Consider the following 23,350-nt stretch of genomic DNA (forward strand, 5'->3'; position numbering starts at 1 on the left):
GAGCCCCCAGAAAGTTTTAATATTTCTTAATTTTAGAATATTACCATCGTACAAATTACAAAACACACTATTGCACGACTAACCATTTGTTGACGCGACATTCAGAAACTATAGTATTGGAAAGATTGAATAATTATTGTCTTCAGGTTATCCATGAGAAAACGTATCAATGCTTTGCATAAGATGCCTTCAGGGACTCATGGAAACTTGGAACGTCACTTGACATCGATTATCACCGATGTACAAAGTTGCTAAGCAGAAAGTGTATCAATTTCACGCTTCGCTCGTGACCTTCAGGAACCTCTGGAATTTCATTTGACTGCAAATGAGTATCACCATGTAAGAACTGTAGAAAATGTATCATACAGTAGTTACATTTTGCTTGTGGCGCCTTCGGGAACACCTGTAAAGTTGTGACACCCGTTGACTTCAAATTACACCCCATGTGTGAACGAGAACATCGTATTATCGTATTAACCCTTAGCTTGTGGTGCTGGACGCTGGGATATCTCCTGACCGTAACCCATAACCCCCCCCCCCCCCCCCCCCCACCAACCACCACCCCAACACCGTACTAACCGGGTTTTTTTTAAACCACTACCAGATACTCACCGAAGTTAGAATTCACTGGAAGTCTATGAATGCATCATTAATTCAGCTCCCAACGGGGGGCCAAAAAATAAAAAAGAATCACCGTCTGAGTGTTGCTGCAGAGCAGAGCAGATGAGGATTCGGGATTAGGGGGTTGGGCTGTCTGCTGGTTGGAAGAAACGCGCCTCCAGAAATCCAGTTGGTGCGTGGCGGTGCAGCATCGTTGCATCTCTCCCGCAGCAGCAGCAGCAGGAGCACCAGCACCACCACCTTCCGTCATCCTCATCCGGACGCCACGGTGTAAGTACCTCTTATCTGTCTGCATCAATGGTGTGGACATCTCGTCTGCAGGTTTGCTGTTCCTACGCTTTGCAGAGATACACGCGATGTGTTAGTATGTTTGTTTCGAACACGTTTGCAAAGCTTACAAACATTTGCGCTTCTTTAAAAAAAAAAAAAAGGTCTTCATTTTTTTCCCATTTGTATCTTCATGTAATACGTGTTTTATATTTTATATTACATTATATATATATATATATATATATATATATATATATATATATATATATATATAAACATACTGTAACAGTATAGGAATTACTGGTGGGGGGGGGGTTGCAAATTATATTAAAAATATATACATAAAAATAGGATATTACATAACATTTTATTTTAATAAAATATTGATTTATGTATTTATCAGATTTGCTGGACATTTATGACATTATTATTATAACATCTGATAGATGATTTTTGTTTCCCAGTTTTATACATTCGTCTTTTCAATACGTTTTTTAATTTAGCATACAAAGTTTATGAGCACTTGTTTCATTATAAAATTAATTAATACATTTTATTTCTGTTGTTTATCATTGCTTAACAAATGTGATTGCATCTTGTCTGTTTTTATCGCTTTATTAAATTTCACTTATTATTATTTGTATTAACTTTCATAACTTGAAAAAAATTGCGATAATCAACCTTAAGAAAATAAGAAATACAAATGTCCCCAACATAGCTCCAATATGCTTTACTTCTACCTTCAGGGGAACAAGAGGATCTGCAAGATGGTGAAACTCGGGAGTCATCTTCAGGACAAAGGGGCCAAAGCGGTCAGTGTGGAGGACGGCTTCCAAAACGTGCCCCTCATCACTCCTCTGGATGTGGGCAGCTTGCAGAGCCAAGCCCCCGACAAGGTGAGTGCCCCTCCCAACCCCGCCCTTCCCCCCTCCGTGGCGTTCGCTTTACCCCAACAGAATGTGTATCTATCATTTGTGCTGTGTTTCTTTTCCCATCTATCATTAGGAGGCAGACGAGGTCATTTGTCAACTCCGCATCCCAAAGTAGTCCACACCCCGCTGCTTATTAATCTCGTTACCATGGTGATAATTCACAGTGCCCGTTCGCAACATTCTAGAGTGACCGCACGTCAGAGTCCACTAGTCTTCATTAAAACCGGGTCGAACGGCGGCTCTAATACGCTAAGAAATCTCCACAATGTACCCCAATTCATCTGAAAAATTGCTTATGAGTGTAGTCGGTGCTGCTGTTTTGGTTAGCATCCGAGTTCCAGAAAACTAAGTGAAATAATCACACGTATTATCTGAAATTTTTTTTCTTGATGAGAAAATAAAGGCATCAGTGGATGGCAGCTAATTAATTTTTGATTCGAATAAGTTCGATCGGAATCACAGACGTTGAGAAGTACGGTACAGTACTTTGAAACCGTCATCGTGTATGTGCGTCTTCCTGATGTCTTAATTAAAGCGTCATTTTGAGGGAGGTGTTTCTTCGGTGCACGCACTCAGCAAGCAATCAGAATAAAAATAATGAATGATAATAATATTAGCGATGCGAGTGTATTAGACCACTGCAGAGAGGTTTTCCGTTCCTTCAGGACAGCGGTTTGAAATCTTTCTGTGTGTGTGTGTGTGTGTGTGTGTATCTGACAAGCAATATCTGTCAGCAGCCACTTGTTTGTTCTATGTGACATGACATTTAAAGAGCTGCCAGTCACTATCCACCGACAAGCTCGCACTGGGTTTGCTGCATTGCACACGCACACGCACACGCACACGCACACGCACACGCACACGCACACGCACACGCTCTATTGTGTGTATATCATTGCCAGGCCAAGTAAGGCTGAACCCCAGTGATGTACCGTTGAATTATTGTTGGTCTTGTTTGAGGAAGGTGGTAAGAGATAAGAGCACAGTGTCTTTCTTCCGCGTCTCCGCTGGCTGGCAGCCACTGCAGATCTTGTCATCTGTTCTCTCCCCCAACTGAAAACATGTTGGGGTTTTTTTGGGTTGGGCCTGCATAAGCCGCTTAAATTGGCCCGTATGAGGCAGCGTCGTTAATCGCACGCGGCAAAGTCTACTCCGCATCTTTGTGTTTGTTGAGAAGGTCTCAGGAGGAAGGCGCATGGGTTCATGCGCAGTTCTGTACGTAATTGGAAATAAGACATTCATTTGAGTGCAAAAAGCAGGCGTTTACTTATATATAGGTGAGGTCAAAACATGAGGACCTCAATGTCTCACTTTGGCAGGACAATGCCAGTCAGAACGCTGCTTTTCCAGGAGGGGAAAAAAATGAGGTGTTTAACTCATTCAGTACCAGCCAATTCTGGACTAAGTCTGAAAAGACGTTTAAAAACGTCTTTGGGAGTGAATGAGTTAATTGAGGTGAAGCGTGGTATCCGAGTCCACCATTTGAGGGCATGCAGTGTTTTTATCTTGACAAATCAATGGAGCTCATCTAATCACAGTATTTTTTTTTTCCATCGGGGCAAGAAGGAGGGTTTTAATTGGAGAGAGGTATTTCGGCATCCATTGGAGCTGCCACCGAGTAACTCAAACTTACCTAAAGAAAAACAAGCCCAGCCTTCTGTGATGGGAAAAAAAAAAAAAACACAACATCAAGTACCAAAGGAGCCGAACTCTGTCACAGTCACAATGGAAGCAGAGTTCATGAATTGAGGCCATACAGTATTTTGGGCCGTCAAGTGCCACTCGGACCTCGGTGAGGCCAATCAGAAGAACATCGTCTTTCCAGAGACGGAGAAGATGAGCTGGTCAGTTGACATAAGGCATTTTATTTCGGCAAATTTTAGATCAGGTGCCTCAGTTGAAGACCTCCCAGGGTTATCTCTTGCCACTTTCATTCAATGAGTCTAATCAGCATGACATTGTGTTCCCATAGCAAGGGCAAGGAGGGAGGGGGCGGGGTTGCTTTTAATCAAGGTGAGGCAATTCATTTTAGCATCTCTTTGAGTGGTGGCCGCTATCGTTTAAATGCAATGTTTTGTCTTGTCGATTCTCTCCTCTTTCATCTGCTTCGAACAACAAAGCGTACGAAAGAAAAGTGGTTCAGATTGCACGACTGTCTGTGTTTTTTTTTATGTTATGTGTGGTTTATTATTATTATTTCATTTTTTTTAATGTGATTCTTTTATTTTATGTTAACTGTTTTGTAAAGCGCTTTGTTACAGGCGCAGCTGTTGTGAAAGCGCTACATAAATCAGGATGTATTGTATTGTCTTGTCAAGGGCCACTGTGACTCAGTGAGGCCAAGAAGGACATTGTGTTATTGTGTTTCAAAGAGGACGTGGGGAGGTTTTCCTGGACCAGAGGCCGCAACAAGCTATCCAGTTAGTCAGAAAGTGGAATAGCCCAATAGTGTCCTTACAGCTTATTCCCTGCAGTGCTTTGATCTGATCTTGGGACCTGTTGTGTGTGCCTTTCAAGCTAACGGCAGCTTTAGTGGCTCATGTGAGCTGACCAGTACATTTTATCTGCAGTAGACTAGTGAAAAGCTCTTTCCGGCCCGCATGGAGTCTCCGTGGATACACTCGACTGCGGGGTTTGTGCTTACGCGCCCATATGCGCGCACACACACGTTACACGCACACACGCACATGCACACACACATGCATTTTTGTGTAATATGGCTTTGGCCTACATGAGCTGGGGCAGACGAGTATTAGATGGGATTCAGTCCAAGCAGGGATGCTGGAATCGGGATTGAATCGGCAGGTCAGTTTATGAAAACAAGTAGGAGGAGGAGGAGGAGAAGAAGGCGGATGGAGAGAGAGCGCAGGCCGATTCCTGCAGCATTTGACAACAAAAAGCTGCTTCAAACACTGACGAAACACCTTCAATATTTGATCCCACAAAGTGTTGAGTCGCGCTGGATGTATTTAATGAGAGAAGAATTCATCTATAACTTCATGAGCTCGATTTTCATGCCCAGTGCCTGTCTGGTGGAAATTTACGCAGGAGCGGGCTAGATTAAGTTTTGGTATTGTCACAGAGCCGTGCAAGCCAGTGCAACTTTTGTTGCACTGTGCAAGTGCAAATGCAAGTGCATTTTCAAAATCATTCTGCCCCACAATCTGTAGTTTCAGGCAATATCTGAGCTCAGGCTGCACATTCTACGTGTGTAGAAATGGGTTTACACCACCGACGTCTATTGAATTCAAATACGTGCTTTGAGTTAAGTGACCTGGCCACGCTCGCCCCAAGAGACGGCGGCCTCATAACGCAATGAGATTCTCTTCTAAAGTTGCTCCGCTCGCACAGATCTGCTGATCTACTCAACTTTTTGCCATCTTTCAGCTTATTGTTTGATTCCAGCGCCCGTGACAAGCCTTTTCATTTCCCCGGCAGTCACCGCTTTCGCCTCGAAGCTGTTTCCAGCAAAATATTTCAAGGCAAGAACTAAATAAATTGCAAGTGCACTGAAAATGTCAGCAACATTAAAACAATTGAGGTTCAGTTAAAGCGCGTTTGCTTTAAGGGCTCGTTTCCTATTTCAGAGATTATGTTTAATGTTGTTTTCTGGTAAACATTGACATACCTCTGATTAGTTCCCTGTTTCAGCCAATGTTGCAGCAAAGCACCTGACAACACGAATCTTTTTTTCTTCTCCCCCTACAACATAAAAAAAAAACATTTGCAAAATGCCTTTCAAACTTTAAGGCTTCCCCCATCATCACCAGTCACTCTTTGAGGAGAGAACATGAAACTCCATCTCTAGTGGTAGGGGGACCAAAAAACAAACAAACAAAAAAACTTCTTCATCACATCTCGAATACTGATACTGAAGATGGAGGGAAAAAAAATTGTTCTAACCATCTTTTGTGAAGAATACATTGTGTTTTTAAAAAAGATTGGCCCGCATATTTCAAATGATGCCGTCTAAAAGCAACTGGTGTCAGTTACAGTTATGCGAAATGTCAACACGTTACTGTCATAGAAGCCACTAATTGGCTTTCTGGTTGTATAGATTCTTGCAACACATTCCGCAGAGCTTCTGTATGAAAGCCCCGCTGATGTGGAAGCACTTAATGACTCACGGAAAGGTCACAGTCCACCTTTATGGTGCTAGCAGGTACGTGCCAACAGCTATACGACATACCAACACTAATTCCACCGTCAAGATTATGAACTTGTAATTCTCATTGTTTCCATTCTTAAAACACACAGATTAATTTTTCCTAAACCCTCCATTTAGGAACCTTGCGCCTAGATCCTAGCAGCTTTTTGCTAACAGCTAACCCAAGTTAGCAAACTCGCAGCTTACACACTAGGAACTCTTTGGATACAAGTTATAAACTGACTACATTGCAGCAAAGTGTCATTTTGGGTTTTTTTTTTGTGCCGTCCCATGAAAATACATAATTAAATATTCAAAAAAATGTGATTGATGCACTCTGAAACGATTTTTCATCTTGACCAATTACACCACCACTTTGGGATTTTCCTCAAAATGGACTCTGAAAAACGAGGTCAGTAACTGTCTCCGTGAAGCGCTTTTGTCGAGGGCCACGGAACGTGTCGACAACGCATCTGATTGGGCCCCCAAGCCCCCCCCCGTTGAAGCAGGATGCTAGTCTCAACCTTAAATAATGTCACCATTTTGCTTTGGTGCTCTCATTTCCCACCGCTCGCTCAAGGGCCTAAAGGTTCGCGACACTTTTTGTTGCCTCATTATTCTACCACGTCCCCCCCCCCCCCCCCCCCCCTTCCTCCGTCTCCTCTAATGAAGTGCTCATTAATCAATGTTGCTGCGCCTTTAGCCAGCAGCCCGCTCTCGGAGAACAAAGTGCACACCCGCTCCCAAAATGGAGGTTGACGTAAAGGAACAATCAGGGGAACAACACTTTTATTTTAGAGGGAAATATAAATTGCTTATTGCTCCGCAGGAGCAGGTAATTTTTCAATGCGCGTTTCTTGTGACAGTATACACAATAAAGGGAAAATCTCGAGTTTGGTAAAACGGATTTTTCTTATGCTCGTCTGCTTAAATACATTTATATTTCATGACTGTAGCGTTTACTCTCGTACAACCTAAAAATACTTTGAATCTGCGTTCAACTAGACTACTCGTCACATAACAACCCCTGACTTCAGCTAACACGCTAACCTATGCTAACACGTGGGCCATTTAACTTTTGAAAAGGAAACATTTAGGATCAGAAGTCAAATTAACTCTGGCGTGTAGCAAAGCCATTAGCATGTAGCTTTGCAGCAGCACAAAGGGTGGACTCGGGCTCATCCGTCGAGAATCTCGACAGGTTTTTATTAATAATGGTCACATTCAATTTAATAACATGATCATTCATTATTGTAGGTCCAATAGGTTGCTGTGTAAGAATGACATAAAGCTATGGGAGTGTTTTGATTGTTACTGCTGTGTTCTTGAAAGCCAATCGATATCAGAGAAGAGCAGCAATAAAAGAACCGTACTGCCTTTCAATTTGGGGGGGGGGGGGGGGGGAACAAAAAGGCAGCTATGTCCGCTTTCCTGCCTCACAACTCCATTATTGGCCAGATCACTAAATTACACTTTCCCCCATTTCCTGTTTTAACACTTTACTTTTTCATGGGTGCTTCCTTTTCTTCCCACTAAGACACCGGAATAGAACACTGTGCTTTCCTCTCGGGTCAGCGGTCTTGAAATCCGGCCACATGACCTCGTTAGCCTGTAGTGGTGAGTAACTGCTCTCCTCGAGGATGATTCCTACTTTGGAGAATACTGTGAGACAAGCATAGAATTACTGTGGAGGCCCAACTGAAAGTGTTTCTTTTTTTTCAATGTTAAAATGCGCAAAAAGTCACCAATTTTGACAAGCGCACTCATCCTGATAAATATTGAAGCATGTTAGGGTTTCAGAACATGATCCACCAAAATTCACCCAAGAAACTTTTTTAAAAAAATAATTATCCTTCGATACGAATTTTGACCGTTCCACACGAACTTTGGAGGACACGTCTATCATAACAGGACACTGGAGTCTCTAGGACCCATTCTGGCAGCTATTTTGCCCAAATTCCAGGGCTCGTACTTTGATTAGGGAATACACCCAATTGGAAGCGGGTACAAAAGACACAAGCATTGTTTGAAAAAAAAAAAAAAAAGGAAATGAACAGAAATTTTTCAGGCAACAAAGATGGGCAATTTAACCAAATATTTCAATTATTTTTTTATTGCCTTTGCCAGATTTCACAACAAAGAAATATGAGTTTACAGAACGAATCGTTCCTTGTGTTGTCCCCCAACTCGTCAAATTGTTTGGGAGCAGTTTACTTCCTTTGTTGTGCTAGCTAACATAGTTGTCATAAGTCTCATACATTTTTATGATTTAAAGCTGTTCCAATTTTATTTTATTTTTTACAGTGTGAGTCACTTTTGCCTATATACCATCAAATGTGGGCGGAGCATGAGTTCCTAATTTGATGATCGTCTTAAAATATTTTAGGAACGTAAAAAAATTAATAAAATCATTTAACAACATGCAATTGGTTTTATATGCCTCTCATAACAGGACACACGAAGAAGTCTCAAGGCCAAGATTCAATACAAGTCAGCCATTTTGCTGTGAACCAGACATTTTCTTTTGAATTTCAATGCTTAGACCAGCATCACATCCCTTCGAGACAAAATCTCAATATTGAAAGGACATTTGTCCACGTTTCTATCAGTCGAGTTTGATGCTTGATCAGATTCAGTATGCTGCAATGACCTCCGTTTCACCCTTCTCCTTCTATTCTCTATAAACGCATCTTTCATCGCTCCTCACTTTCCATTTTCAAAATGACGTGTGTGTGTGTGTGTGTGTGTGTGTGTGTGTGTGTGTGTGTGTGTGTGTGTGTGTGTGTGTGTGTGTGTGGGCTACCTCGGAATCTGTCCTTGAATTCTCGATGAGAGTCATTCCGGTTCCTGTGCTTCGATGAGGCTCAGCTTCACCTGTTTGGGCTGTTCATCAACATTCAACACCTTACACACCTCACTTGAACATGCCACACGCGCACACGCACACGCACACGCACACGCACACACACACACACACACACGATTTACATGAACTAACGCTAATGTGTTTCTCCCCTACGTAATGCGAGTTTTAGAGCCCGTTATTGAATGGATCTCCAGTAGGGAAATTGGAAGACCCAATAAGCTTGAATGAATAGACAGACAACGAGCATGATAGAAATAGCAATAAACCCCCATCCACAGCCTTTGGAATTTCAACCTCTCCGCAGTAAATAATCCGTAGTCCTCCACAGAAGCAGATTTATTACCTTTGTGTTGAATGAAAATAAAACGTTTTGCCAAAGCCATCCTGAACCCAATTTTTCATCCGGAAACCACAATGCTAACTCATGTAGCTCATCCACCCTAACTCAGACCCCAAAACCGATTCCCAAACCCTGAAATCGTACCCACCCTAAACCCGAAGCATAAGCTGCAACCCGACGCTAAAAAACAAGCCAATGATTAAACCCCCCGGCCCAAGCCAGCGGTCAATTCCAATCATCTCCAAATCCTAACACAGACTTTCTCCTGTATTCAATCTTACTTGTGCACATTTGTGTTTTCTGGCCTTTTCTGTCTCAAAATGTGACTTCCAATTTATTTTTCCCACCTGCCTATCACACAGATTCCTCACACGCAGTTATAAATAAAGTGTGACTGTGACTCTCGCCGCAGGTTGTGGTGAAAACTCGCACCGAGTACCAGACGGAGAAAAAACGGCTGAAGGTTCCCAAAGTGGAGGAGTTCACCATCAGCTTTACCGACGGCGTGTCTGAAAGACTCAAGGTAAGAGGAGTGTGCAATTGTTTTTAATCGTAGGAATAATGACGATATCTCCTCTAATTACAAGGATTGATGAGCCTCATGAGGTAAAACACGAGTCGTGAAAATGCTGTGTAAAAAACAACAACAACAAAACATTTATGATCTAATGAATATGCGATAAGACAAAGGCATCATCACACACTTGCTCGCACCTTGGTGGCCGAGCCGAGCGAAGATGAGTGCCGCCGAGGGTGCCGATCATACAATGAAGCGCCTCAAAGCGATCGAGTCGCCCGCCCGGCAGCCTGCTCTTGCGTCGTCGTTAGGGGAGACCAAAGAGAAGTGGCGTTGTCAGGGCAGCAAAGAAAAGCTGTCGCCGTGGCAACTCAACATGATTTACAATGCAAACGGCTTATTCTCATTCACGGATTGCATCGGGCCCTCCTCCTCTCTATGACACAAAAAAAAAAGACAGACGTACAAGTACGTCCTTGGTAGGCGAGGGCTAATTTTAAAAAGACGTACAAGTACGTCTTATGGAATGAAAGAGTTAATTAAAAAATATACTGTATATATATATTTTTTCCATTTCTGTTTGTTATTCAGCCAATTTGTGTTACCTATTTAACCTTTGTTGTGATTCACTACTGACGAAATAAGTTGGAGAAATTGACAGAGCGACAAATGCACGCCCAAATGTGATCGGACAAACGTCGTCTAACATCCTCACACCGGTACTGGAAGCGACATAACCAAGAGAAATACTCAGATATGAAATTAGAAAATTCCCTTTTTCTTATATCAAGGTTATTGTTTACCCCACACGTGACCTCACTGGAGATTGAGACGTTCTGTCTTCATGGGAACAACGCTGGAAAACTGCCATCCGCGTTTAAACATAGCCGGCGGCGGTTATCAGACTTTTCCAGAAACGTTGCAGTCGGCTTACGAGGGCGCGCGCTGCCTTCAGCTTTTGTTAGGCACAAACGCAACCCAGTGGCTCTGATTCTGTGTGATGTCGCTTTGCTTTTGGGGAGGCTCATGCGAACCGCCGGCTTGGCTTCCACCGATGAGTTGATTCTGCGCACGGGCGGGGTGCTTACACATCTCTCCTCTCCTCAAAGCTTTGCGGTTTGTGTTGATGGATGGAGAAGCTCAGAGCTCTCTAATCCGCCCTCGCTCGCCCGTCTCCCGCTTCTTCCCACCTTCCGTCCTCATCTCCCGCTCCTTTTCCTCTTTTTCCCGCCTCCGTCTTTGTCTCCTTCCTACCTCTTGATCTCCGCGCAAGCCACCGTTGGAACACCGCAACCCACGCAACCGTGACGCCGTCCCAAATAAGACCAATGTACGAGCGGCTATTCAGCCGGTGCATCATTCTCATAGAAACACGTTCAAGAGCAGGAAATACTTTTGGAATGTGGCCTCAAGGGTTCAAGTGTCATTCCCTCTCAAGTCCCCCACCCCCACCCCGCAACGCCATCGCCTGCTTTGAACTCACCCCTGTCCCTCCGGTGTCTTTCCAATTAGCCCCACTCGACAAGATGAGCCACATGGTGCTCCAAGCACAACAGCGTCTTCCTTGTATGTTCGGAAAAAAAAAAAAATCCTACAAATTCGAATGAGAGCATGTCTTAAAAGCAGCTTGCCGAAGATTATATGCATGAAAATCATGTTTGAGTGTGCTTAGTATCTATCCGAAGAGGATCTTGAATGACTTTGGATTGCGCCCAGTGGCATACGGCATCGTCTTAATCGACCGATGAAGAGGTCTTAAAATGACAAGTCGGCGCTGAACTCTGGAACGCGTGCAAAGAAGTGACACATCCTACCGGGCTTCTTCATTCACATTCATGCGGAAGGAGCTAACGCGAGGTGAGAAGCGCAGCCGACATCTTCGGGGCTACGTGGGCATATTTGAAAGTTCACCGGAAGTCATCTCAACGAGCGCCGACCTGAACGCGCAAGCCACGCGGCAGTTTCAAGGCTCACCGACGCACACGCTTCTTCTCCTTCCAACATTTTTACCCTCATCCCCCCTTTCTTTCCGTCCTTTCTTGTCCTCTCTGCGGTGTTATGCCGAGCCAGCATTCTGTAGCCAGCTCCGACTGGCACGTCATCACACACGCGCATCATATTGTTGAAAAACTGGCTGCTGATAAAGTGAAGCGGCCAGATGTGATGGCAAGATACGCCAAGCTTGGCCCGGCGCTCACAAACACGTCCGTGCGCAACTTCCAATCTACAGCGTTTGATATATCAACCGGATTTTGTTTTCACGATAAGCTATTACCGTATTTTCCGAACTATAATCGCAGTTTTTTTCATAGTTTGGCTGGGGGTGCGACTTATACTCTCGAGCGACTTATGTGAAATTATTAACACATGATTATGTCATTTCACATCTTATTTTTACATTAAACCACAAGAGGGCGCTCTCGGCCTGTGTTGATAAATCGACGATGAGTCTGACGTAAGCGATGTAGAAGAGGAAGCGGAGCATCGTCTACCTCCCGAGTTGGGGAAGTTGTTTAAACGTGACACCGAGGATGAAGATTTCATTGGATTTAGTGACTTGGAGTCAAACTGATAGTTTGATAAACTTGTTAGCATGTTCTTTTTGCTAGAGTTATCTGAATAACTCTTAATATGATACGTCTTTACTGACATTACCAGGCATGTCAGTCATGTAACGTTAGTATACCGTACCCTTATTCAGCCTGTTCTCTATTTTATTTTTATTTTAAATTGCCTTTCAAGATGACATGTATGTTTTTGGTGTTGGATTTTATCAAATAAATTTCCCTCAAAAATGCGACTTATACTCCAGTGCGACTTAATTATGCATTTTTTGGCTGGTGCGATTTATAATCGGGAGCGACATATAATCCGAAAAATACGGTCTTGACAATATGTAGATGTTTTTTTTTTCCATAGCACTTGACGTTGTCACAGATGTTCGGATCATGCAATGAAATTCTTGATATCGAGTACATGATCGGTGTTGAAGGGTATAATAAGGCTCTGCGGAGCAGCGAAATATCCTGCGAACAAAGCGACAATATCTTGATACGTCTGCGCAGATCTGACAGTCAGGAAATAAGCTAGCTGTGGATGACAATAGCGGTTAGCCTCGCAAGCTCATCGTCGACTACAAAAAAATTGTAGTCTTTAAACCCTTTAGTCTTTCAAGTAGACGCGTTTCCCTTCACAGGAAGACAACATTTAGTAAAAGGACTCCAAAGTTAGCGAGTGGTTGCTAAAAAAAATTTTTCTCAAGGACTACGCTAATAAAGATTTGAGTTTTTCAGTATCATAAAGATCAAGGCTACTCTTCCTTGGGAAAGGCCATCGGAAAGTGATTCTGATTGTCGTGGAATGTCAAGTAAATGAGTCAATTCAGGTCATAAACTGTTCAGCAGAGATTTTGAAAATGTAGCGGCTAACTCGTTGCGGCAACAAGTGGCTAAACTCAAATCGGAGCGCGTCTCTTTTGTCAGTGACGGATGACAAGTGTTGTCTGGAAGGCGGCAGTGTTGTGGGATTTATTGAAGAACGCTTGATTTGAATTGATAGAGGAATCAATGAGCCGAATCGTCAGGCAACCAAATTACTTGAAAATGTTTTTTTTTTTTTTTAAAGAACGATTTTTGACTCCCGTCCCGGTCAATGAATATAAGTTTTGGGAATTTGGAGTGCCTGGAAAAGAGGACGTCAGCGTGTTGTTCTGACCGTTCAATGCGGTGTGCGGTCGAAGCCAATTCCCCAACAGCCGTCGTAACCAACCGAAGTCATTTGTCACAGCCAAGACATCCCGAGTGTCAACTGCCAACAGGACGAGACGGAGCGATAGCTCCTCAGGGTTGGCCAGACAGATAAATCACGGGCCTGCGGCTGTGTGCTGAGCGTAATGTGAGATGATTAATATGCCCAGATGGCTTCCGCCGTGCGCCGCGTCGTCCGCATTAAGCAGCAACGTCAAAGAAGGCACCAGCTGACGTTCAATATCGGCACATCGCGGCGTAGGCGCTCAATCGCCCGGTCCAGGCGCTTGAGCGGAGAAGTACATGAAGGCGTAAGAAGTCCTCCAGTCGACACTGACCTTCCTTTGCACGGGGACATAAAACGCTTGGCTCACTTTCATCTATAGCCAGGAAGCAGAATTATCTCCGTGCAGCCTTTCGGACATTGACGCATGCTAGAGGTCGGTAAAGTAGTCAAAAGTTCTACTCAAGTAAGAGTGGTGAAAAAAGCGCAGGTGAAAAAAGGGTGGTTTGCACCGTCGTGGGCGCGAACACAGCCAAGCTAATTCAGCGCCAATCAAAGCAATCTATGCAACTATTTTTTCATATTACATCTGCATCCTACCTCACACACTTTTATATGAATGGATGTTTTTATACTGTCCCAGAATGTGGCGCGCATTTTCAAACCCTTAATTTTTTTTGTTGTTGCCAAACATAAAACAATATTACATCATTACGTCGCATCACATGTCATTTTTATTCATTGTGCTTATTTTTCCACATTTCTTACTTGATCCTCAATATCATTCGGCGTGCCACCCGACGCCCACCTTCCATGCGATTTGAGTTTCGGCTTGGTCTGCATGGAGCTAATGCAGTCAAGAGTCATCCTGGGATACATTAGCACAATTAGCATCTGTCTGGCGTTAAAGTAAGCACAGGCTGTCCTGGACGCTGCCAAGCAGCTGGATTATGAAGCCACTCAAGGGGCCACTTTTCAGCCTTTAATGTCACATCGCATCTTTAATGACTCCAAACAAGCGGGACAATCTACACACACACACACGCACATGCACACGCGCACACACATTAAGGATACATGTTGACAACCAACCAGTGGTGGTAAATAAGAAAGTGGATTTTTCAGGTGCTTTGCTTGAACAGTTACATTTCCTCCCTACATTTTGGAAACAGTAAATTTTGTGGAAATACATCCTCGAAAGCCCCTTTTGTCTCCACGAGGACGCGCAAATTTTTCACGGAAACAGCAACGATTTATATTGCACGATGTCGGAGAAGTCAAATTCACAGATCACGTAATTATGAAAACAAAGTGTGACTTAGAGTCAACAAAAATGCGGTTACTTTTGCCCCCTCTGCTCGTGACAGCAGCCTGGTGCATCTGCTCTTGAAAATATTTGACACGAGTTGCACTTTGAGCGACCTTTACGTGTAATGATGGTGTCTGCAGTGAAATCTCACACACACACACACACACACAGCATGAGCAAAAAGGTCACCCAACAACATTTGCCGTAAAGCCCCGAGGCAGCTTGTTTGAAACACCTTAGGTGACTCGAGATGAGAGGACGAGTCACCTCTCAGCTTACGCTGTCAGCCTATCAGCTCGCGTGGTTTAGTTGCCGCACTACCGTCGCCAAGTCAACCTCGTCCTCAGGAGACCTCACTCATGTACGCGCGCATCTCATTGTCCACTTCCAAGAGCAAAGCTAAAGTAAATTGCTTTTGGGAAACTAAAACAACAACGCTCGTGATGAGTCTGATTAAAATCCGAGAGGAAAATCAACTAGGGAAAAAACCCCCCAAAACACTTACAATACAACAGTAATGGCCTTGTATTTTTGCTTCTGGCTAGAAACAGCATGTCAATTTTGGGATCAGAGGGTTGGTTCTCTTCCGCTTGAATCTCAAACTGTACCTCATTAGGTACAACACTGAAGGAGCTTATTACCTTAAATAGTCTGCTTTTTCAAAAATGAAAATGCGTAGGGTAAATTCACAATGTATGTGTTACTGTGGTTGTTTGCAGGTGGAGAACGGAGCTGTATCATTCCGACATAACGATATATAGGGGGCTTCATTAATCTTCTCATAACTTAACTTAGAATATTTTACTAACATCACTTGTGTTACAAATTTATTCTTAAAAAAGAAAAATCTAGATTCTGCACAATATTTTTAAATATCCAACATTTACGAACATAATATGCAATATTTTCTCAGTTGACGATATTTTCACGTTACAACTTTATTCCCCTTTATTAGGATGGACTGGAGAGTTCCATCTTGTGTCTGCGCGGTGTTTTTATCATTATTTCTCTCCCTTACGCTTTCCCTCCAACTAATGTGTGTGTGGGGGGAGTGGTGGGATGATGGTGGTGGTGGTGGTGGTGGGGGGGGGGGGGTTATGAGTTAGACCCCCTACGCAGCCTGTCAGTTCCAAGGAGAGAGAGAGTGCGTGTGGTGGGCTTCAGCCTGACAGACAGCAGAGCACAGAGGAGGGATGGAAAGCAATTAAAGGGAAGAGGGGTCATATGATTAGGAACACCTACAACACAAACACAATCCAACGGGAGCCAATCCAAAGTGATTCATGCTCCATTTTGATCGTCGCGCGTATATTCGCAAGTGTGTTGCATCATAACAGAGCAGTGTTGACGATTTAGGGAAGATTTTGCTCCATAAGAAGGGGCAAAATATGAAATTAACATGTAATTTACCATGTAAAATAAAGCAAAATACTCCAGTAAATATCACAAATAAAAGCACACGCGCACCCCCCCCCCCCCCCGCCCAAAAAAAACTTTTGTTTGAGGATCTACTGTTTGTCTGCCAAAACAACATTCTTGTGATATATTTGTGCCTGTAGCTGTGTTTTGATATTTCTCCTCTCCATCACGTAAAGAATACGAGTGAAGAATGAGCTCCCTTTATAATGTCACGCTTTTTTTTTTTTTTAAAGCAGCACATTTCTCCCCATCACCGCCCACCCGGCAGGCACATCAAGTGTCACGCACCCGGCGCTCCTTATTGCCGCTGTCGACTCTGGTTAGGGTTCTTGGTCCCATACCCCTTCGTGCTCGCCTGTTATCAGGAGCGACAGGAAGATGGCCGCCTCGGGAGCGATAGTGCTGCAAGGTGGCATGCTGAGAAGCGCTAATGACACAAAAGCAAGGAAACTCATGGAAACGATGGCGGCGGGAGATGCGGTGAAAGGGGATAATGACTCATCACAATGATTATGAACCCATGTGTCGCTAAATTCGTTTTTGTGCCACGCGCAAAATGTCATCTATTGATTGCACAGCTAAAGTTTTAAGTGCCATTTTTTTACGCGATTCGATTAACATGGCAAACAACTGTAAAGATAAGTTCACCACTGCGTGATTAAAAGTTAATACGATAAAGACCGGTGGAATAAATGGAAACGAGGCTTTCAAACCCGTGACCTCTGTACTGTGAGGCAGGTGTGCTAAGCAGTCGCCCAACGTGCCACCATTCAGCACAATTTTTGTTCATTTGTAATTCAGTACAATTTCACCATTTAATGAGCTACTGTTCATATTGGTTGTAACACCTAATAAATGTGGGTGTGTGTGTGTGTGTATAGGCGGCACCTGAGCAGAGGCCTTTCGATGCAAACTGAGCTAAAGGCTCCCAAAATTTGCTGACGCTCCATGAATAAATGCTGCAGTTAAACTCTGGCTCGGATGGCGTGCGTACGTCAGGCGGAATAACGCTGATGGACTCCGAGCATCATTCGCGTGCCTAATTGTTTTGACATGTTTGCCGGAGCGGATCGGCCAATCGGAACGTCCAAAAAAACGAAGCGTGGGAGGCAGGAAATTACAATTGAATGGAAGGGCAATTTTTGTTTATTTATTTCCAAGGCAGATGTTCGCACACGGGTGTTACAACACGCACACATAACACACACACATACACACACACACACACACACACACACACACACACCTGTCAGAAGTTGGCAGACAGTTTTTTTTAAACATACATATCCTTCCACACCTCGTTTGCATAATTCAAATTAAATGCTATTTCACAGGTGTCCAATCAAAGTGTCAAGTTGAAGGCAAATCCTTTTTTATGTTAATCTTCTCTATTAGCAGCATGTATAGGCTGCCAGACAAATGAATAATGCACAATGTAAAAAAAAAATAAGTTAATAATGCACACAGATGCATTTATTTGCATTAATATGCCAACTTACAATTTTCTATATACTCTATTATTATACTGAACGTCCAGCAGAAAATGGTCAATAACTTCAGCACTACATTCAAAATGGACTGCCATGCACCAGAAATGAGGGCATCGTATTTAGGGGGGGGAAAAAAATCTATTTTAATATTCCCCCAAAAATACACGCTGAATGTTGTATTTTTGAAAGTGCAAATGTCATCATCATGTAACAATGCAATCAGTTGAAGTAACAGACCAATAAAATACCCATACATACCCACACAAAGACAAAATGAAAGACACTGACTGTTCTGTGTGGTGTTTGCGCCCCTTGCAGGTCACCATCCTGATCATCCTGGCCTTGGCCTTCCTGGCCTGCATCGTGTTCCTGGTGGTTTACAAAGCCTTCACCTATGACCACGCCTGCCCAGATGGATTCCTATATAAGGTAAAACAAATCCGTCTCAAGAAAAAGAATATCGCTCATTTTTACCCAAACCATTTTACTGCATACATTTATCAAAGCTATGAAGTTAGCAGGAATTTAGCACAGGCGCCATATCAAGTATCAAGTACAACTTTATTGTCAAATGTGCTGTATACAGCACAGATGAAATTTCCTCCCTCTTAAACAGACAACAGACATCAAGAGGAGCCGCTGCGGGTGCCCGCGCCGCCATATGATGCATGCATCCCAATATTATAAAGTCTCTGTGTACCCCTGCCCTCTTGTGCTAACCTGGCTAAATATGGGAAACTCATGCTAACACAGCTAGCTCGGGTAAATTCATATCTGAGCTTTGTAAACAAGCTTAAACTCATGCTAACTACCTTGAATGAGCCCGTGCTAACTTGTCTATCTTGAGTAAATTCATATTCAGTCAACGAGATTGAGTCAACTCATAAAAATGTGATAAGTGTCAAAGTCGTGTTGTCTTGGTCACGTCTAACTCAGCAACAGTATGGTTCAACTCAATAGCTAACTTGGATCCATTTACACTTCTGTTCGGAGCTCCTGTTTACATGCAATTATGATGCAATCCTAAATCTGCATCCGGAATGTTTACGGCAACGCCACTTGCACAAACTTCTTTTTTCCAACATGACCTCTGCTATTTGCAAGCACTCCCATTTTGTTGCTCCAAAACATGATTCATCACGCTGTTCATGGTTCCAACATTTCCTTAAATAACTTGGCGATAGAAGTTATAGATTATGCCCCTAAAGAAAATTGCTGAGCATTAGCATTCTCCTCTGCTTCGCACTTGTTGTTCCCCAAATTGTGTTGTGCACAGTCTTTGTGTCACCTTGACCGTCAAAGCCTCGGAAAGGTGGAATCTAAAATCTATTTCAGAGCTTCTCCGGGGACTCTCGAGTGCACGATGCTCTGCTATCATTATCTGAACAAAAGAAGTATGCACCCACTCGGAAGATACACAACGCTCAAGTGTCTCGCCAATGTAGCTTTGCATAATCAGCACATTATCGTGAACATTTTAAATCATGCAATTATAAATGACCAACTTCATTCTATATTCAAAAATGCAGGTTTTATGACAATGTCGCAATCGAATAAAATGTGGCTTTCCCGTTCAACATTGTGCATTGTAGTGCGTGATAGTGATGAGCTAATCAAACGCTGGATTATTTTATGTACGCAAGCTGTGAAAAGGTTTGCGTCAGTCAATACGTATGTCGTCCACACGCATAAATCATGTCAACTTTTCGTGAGATGTTATTCACAGTTTTGAGGTCAAAGTTGTTTCTCAGTCACTACGGTATAGTGGATAGAAATAGAGGAAAAACACGACCAGATTAGATGTTGTCGTGACCGATTTAGTTAAATACTAAAAGACAAAGTACTGTATTGTAAAACATTTTGCCTGTCATTCATATCTTAATTTTTGTAATCGTCCGATTAATCGGTTATGGAAAATTTGATCCTGCCAAATATCGGAATTAGCATCATCCTTACAAAAAAATCCATAACAGGGCTCTAATGTATATCCTGTAAAAGAAAGAATGTTTGTGATGAAGGGATTTCACTTTTGACAACAAGACTAATGCGTAGTTGAAGAAAACTGCATGCAAACCCGTTCACTGTAGTGACTGATGCCACATTTCCACTGTAACGGGAATTCCCGATAAACCAAGCATGATATGTTTTGACCCTAAGCAGCCATTTTGTGTTGTTTTCAGCACAAGCGCTGCATCCCGGCCTCGCTGGAGGCCTACTACGCCGCGCAGGACGCCAACTCCAGGGGGCGCTTCTACACGGTGATCAGCCACTACAGCATGGCCAAGCAGACCACCTCGCACTCCGTCTCCCCCTGGCTGCCCGGCGGGGCCGCGGGGCAGCCGCACGACGCCAAGCCCCCGCATGGCGGCGCCGACGCCCACTGAGCCGGCTGAATCCCGCTTGGCGGACACGCGCCATGTCTACATCCGAGTGTATCACACGCCAGTAGGGCCTTTAGAGTGCATGCAGACATCACGGTTACAAGTCACATTTGGATTTGTCTGTTCACTCTTACTGAGAGGCATTTTTTTTTATCATTGTTGTGTTATAACACCAACACCATCCCGCTAATTTATTATTTATTGAGTTTCATTCCATTTATTGTTTACAGTGGTGTGTGGATAGTTTTATGCGGTTTAATCACCTAATTCGCAATCTGCTATCTCCTCTAGTACTGTATACTATTTGTACAATATATATATATATATACATATACACACACACACACACACTATTGATGGGCCAAAAGTAAAAAGGCTTCAAGCTGTTTAATGCCACTTACGGTTCAAATTTACTGTCACAATAAAATGTAAAACACACAAGTACACTTTTCTGCCTAGCCTAATGCTAACAAACAATGCAAAACACCATTAACATGCTAACGGTTAGCAGTGAGCGCTGTTTTTTCAGAAGCAGCGCGTATTTGAATACAAACAGTCAAGCAACACTTTAACGCACAATATAACAATACTGACAGGTATATATTCTTTTTCCTCTACAAAAAACAAGATTACAGCATCTTACTGAGGAGTAGAAGTCGTCTATATTCTTTGTCATATACTGTACATACAAATCAGTACTTCAAGGCATCACTATGTACCCCTTTACTTTCTTCATGTTTTCCCCTTATTGCATTACATCTACAGTGTTATTCCTATTCAATGTTGCCTACTTATTGTTTCATCCTTCCTTCCTTTGCTGAAACTTCAGCCTTCTTTCCTCTTAGACCCGTTTTTTAATTCATTCATCCTTCCTTTTTTCACGTCTGCCTATCTTCCATCACACTTGTTTTATTCATGCATCCTTGCTTCTTTCCTTCACCTAAACCAGCCTTCCTTAATAACCTAATTCCTCAGATCCTTGAAATATTTGAAATATAATATACTTCTACTGCTTAAAACTTTTTTTTTAACTTCCTTCCATCACTGTCCAATCCCGTGTTTCAATCCACTTTCTTTGTTATTGGCACCGATTATTTGCCAGGGCCAGGAAGAAAAAAAAAGTAAATTCACAAAGGGTCTAGCTAATTTCTGCCAAGCGTGTATATACATTGATGAGCCATGCCCTCAACTGCGTCTGCTGTGAACCTCAGGCATGAAACCCCACCCCCACCCCCACCCACCCATCCACTTCCCCCAGGCCCCAAAAAGTGTGGACAAAGTGTGCTCTCTGATGTGGTTGTATAATTTATTCAATCTAAAAGACGACATTGAGGAGTTTTTAATCTTCTCAACATCTTTCATTTCTGCATCAAAATTGAAACGGTCACTATATGGACCCTAAAGTGTACATAAAAATGCATTTGTTGTTGTTTTTTTTTTTTTGTATTACAATCATTGCCAATGTTTGTGGTAGTTTAAGTCGTGTCATTATTTTGGATATTGCAATAGCTACCAGTCAAAAGCCATTCATAGGAAAATAGAGATGTTTATTTGAGCGAGGCATTTAGACAAATTCTGTGTGTTGCTTTTACCGGACAATGAAAAAGGGAGGTGTTTATTTGTCTCAATTAGATACTGGAAACTAACTGGAGATGGGTGATAGTTAAGGAAAATGTGTGCGGAAATACAGTACACACACAGTGAGCAGTTCATGCAAAAAAAATAAAAAGGAAAAAAAAATATCAATAAAAATAATTTTTAAAAAGGGAATGAGAAAAATGCAGGCTGTGTTTATTGCCCAAATTTGTTAATTCCCCATGTGTTCATTTTTAGAGTTACTCTGATGGCAGCTTTTCATTTTGCAGCATCTGCTCTGTAATGGAGTGCTTTCTATGAGCTGTTGTGATGTTGTTAGTCGATAGCGTACTGTAGCCATACCTGTAATGACATCGTGTGCATCCCTGCCCTCGTCCTCTTCCTCCTCCCTCGGTTCAAAACGATCCCAATAAAACGACGCAGTGACCTGTGACAAACGCGTCTTTGTCATTTCTCTGTCGCAACAGGAGTGGGCTCACCATGGTGTCCCAATATTTTTGACCATGCCCTACTGAAAGGTTAGTCTGTGATTCCCAACCACTATGCCATGAGATGAATTGGTCTCAAGATTTACGACAAGTAATGCGACTTTGTTCATCTGCTTATGACAGTGACGTATAGTGAGCAGAAAGTTCATTTAACTCGTGCAATCACCTCTTGCCGTTCGAGCAACGTAACTGTGCAATGGGCCTAGATTTGTACACCAAGTACCACTTAGTTTGTTAGTTGTCATCAACTACAATTAATTTTATGCAATGTAAAATCATTTTAGATCACGTAAACTATATGCCTTAGCTCACTAAAGGTTGGGAAAATCATGCTAGCTGGATCACCTGCATGCTTTACTGCAGTGTGTGTTTGGCCTACTTTTTCGGGCGCCATTTAAGAGTGAAGACCGAGTTGGTTGTGCTCATCAAAAATTCAAAATACGGTTCAATTATTTAAAACAAACCGTCTGGGTTAAGGGTTGCGGAGTCTGCTCACAGCAAAGAGCGGAACACAATCTTCTGCACTGAATATGAATCAACGTTGAGGATCTTAACCCTTTCGAGGACAGCGGTTACTACAGTGGAAATCTTATGTTCTCAGGTGACAGGTTATCATTATTGGTGCATGAAAGGGTTAAACTGATTTTTAGGAGAGAACGAATGTTTTTTTTCTTTTGCTCATTCACGCCGGTGAACACACACACACACGCATGCACACAAGCTTTGTATTAGTTTGGATTGAGCGTTGGCTGGAGAAAGTGGGCCATGAGGATAATCCCAGCATGGTCAGATGTTGGTCATATTTTAAGGAGAGGATGCCAAGAAAGGTCGTGTACGCGTGCAAGATTAGAGAGGGGGCGGGAGGGGGGGGGGGGGGTGGGGAGATAGCAGTGAAGGTCAATTTCAAATAAGTGAGAAAAAAAAACCCTACAGAAACGGCATACATCCGCTATCGTGCTGTCCAGGCTGGTGCATTGCAGCCCAATATCGGATCAGAATAAAGTCTTTCATATGATGAGAATAAAGTGAAACTGAAAAGAAGCAAGAGATAATATCACAAGTGAAAAGGAAGAAATAATTTCATGCGTATAAAGAGACAATTTTACAAAAAGAAAATACTTTAAAAAAAATGAAGCCAGAATATTAGAAAAAAGGTGCAACTTTGGAACAATTCTTTTAAAAGAAAAAAAATACTCTGTCAAAAATAAAGCTTCAATACTGTAA

At 42.7% G+C, this 23,350-nt stretch overlaps 1 protein-coding gene and 1 long non-coding RNA gene across 3 annotated transcripts; one reads left to right on the top strand and one right to left on the bottom strand.

The window, feature by feature from the left end:
• Positions 1 to 748: 748 nt before the first annotated feature.
• nsg2 (neuronal vesicle trafficking associated 2) lies at positions 749 to 22,075 on the top strand. Its single transcript, XM_086131109.1, has 5 exons — positions 749 to 891; positions 1,638 to 1,787; positions 9,589 to 9,699; positions 17,980 to 18,090; positions 19,842 to 22,075. The coding sequence occupies exons 2-5, from the start codon at positions 1,659 to 1,661 to the stop codon at positions 20,043 to 20,045; spliced, it is 555 nt and encodes a 184-aa protein (XP_085987235.1). The 5' UTR covers positions 749 to 891; positions 1,638 to 1,658; the 3' UTR covers positions 20,046 to 22,075.
• On the bottom strand, positions 841 to 11,768 carry LOC147193804 (uncharacterized). Of its 2 annotated transcripts, XR_015103071.1 has the most exons (4): positions 9,891 to 11,768; positions 8,774 to 8,887; positions 5,452 to 5,525; positions 841 to 953 (listed from the first exon to the last, which is right to left on the bottom strand). It is a non-coding gene; the product is annotated as an uncharacterized LOC147193804 (long non-coding RNA). The 2 variants fall into 2 exon arrangements; XR_015103070.1 differs by lacking the exon at positions 9,891 to 11,768 and having other exon boundaries at positions 8,774 to 9,603.
• Positions 22,076 to 23,350: the final 1,275 nt, after the last annotated feature.

This window comes from Hippocampus guttulatus, chromosome 15 (assembly GCF_054856545.1).
Source record: "Hippocampus guttulatus isolate MCC_2025c chromosome 15, RoL_Hgut_1.0, whole genome shotgun sequence".
NCBI lineage: Eukaryota > Metazoa > Chordata > Actinopteri > Syngnathiformes > Syngnathidae > Hippocampus > Hippocampus guttulatus.

Excerpts from the sequence above, each read along its gene's own strand:
- nsg2 (XM_086131109.1), top strand. The coding sequence starts at position 1,659 with ATGGTGAAACTCGGGAGTCATCTTCAGGACAAAGGGGCCAAAGCGGTC. Across the intron at positions 1,788-9,588 it reads AGAGCCAAGCCCCCGACAAG|GTTGTGGTGAAAACTCGCAC; the intron begins GTGAGTGCCCCT and ends CTCTCGCCGCAG. Across the intron at positions 9,700-17,979 it reads GCGTGTCTGAAAGACTCAAG|GTCACCATCCTGATCATCCT; the intron begins GTAAGAGGAGTG and ends CGCCCCTTGCAG.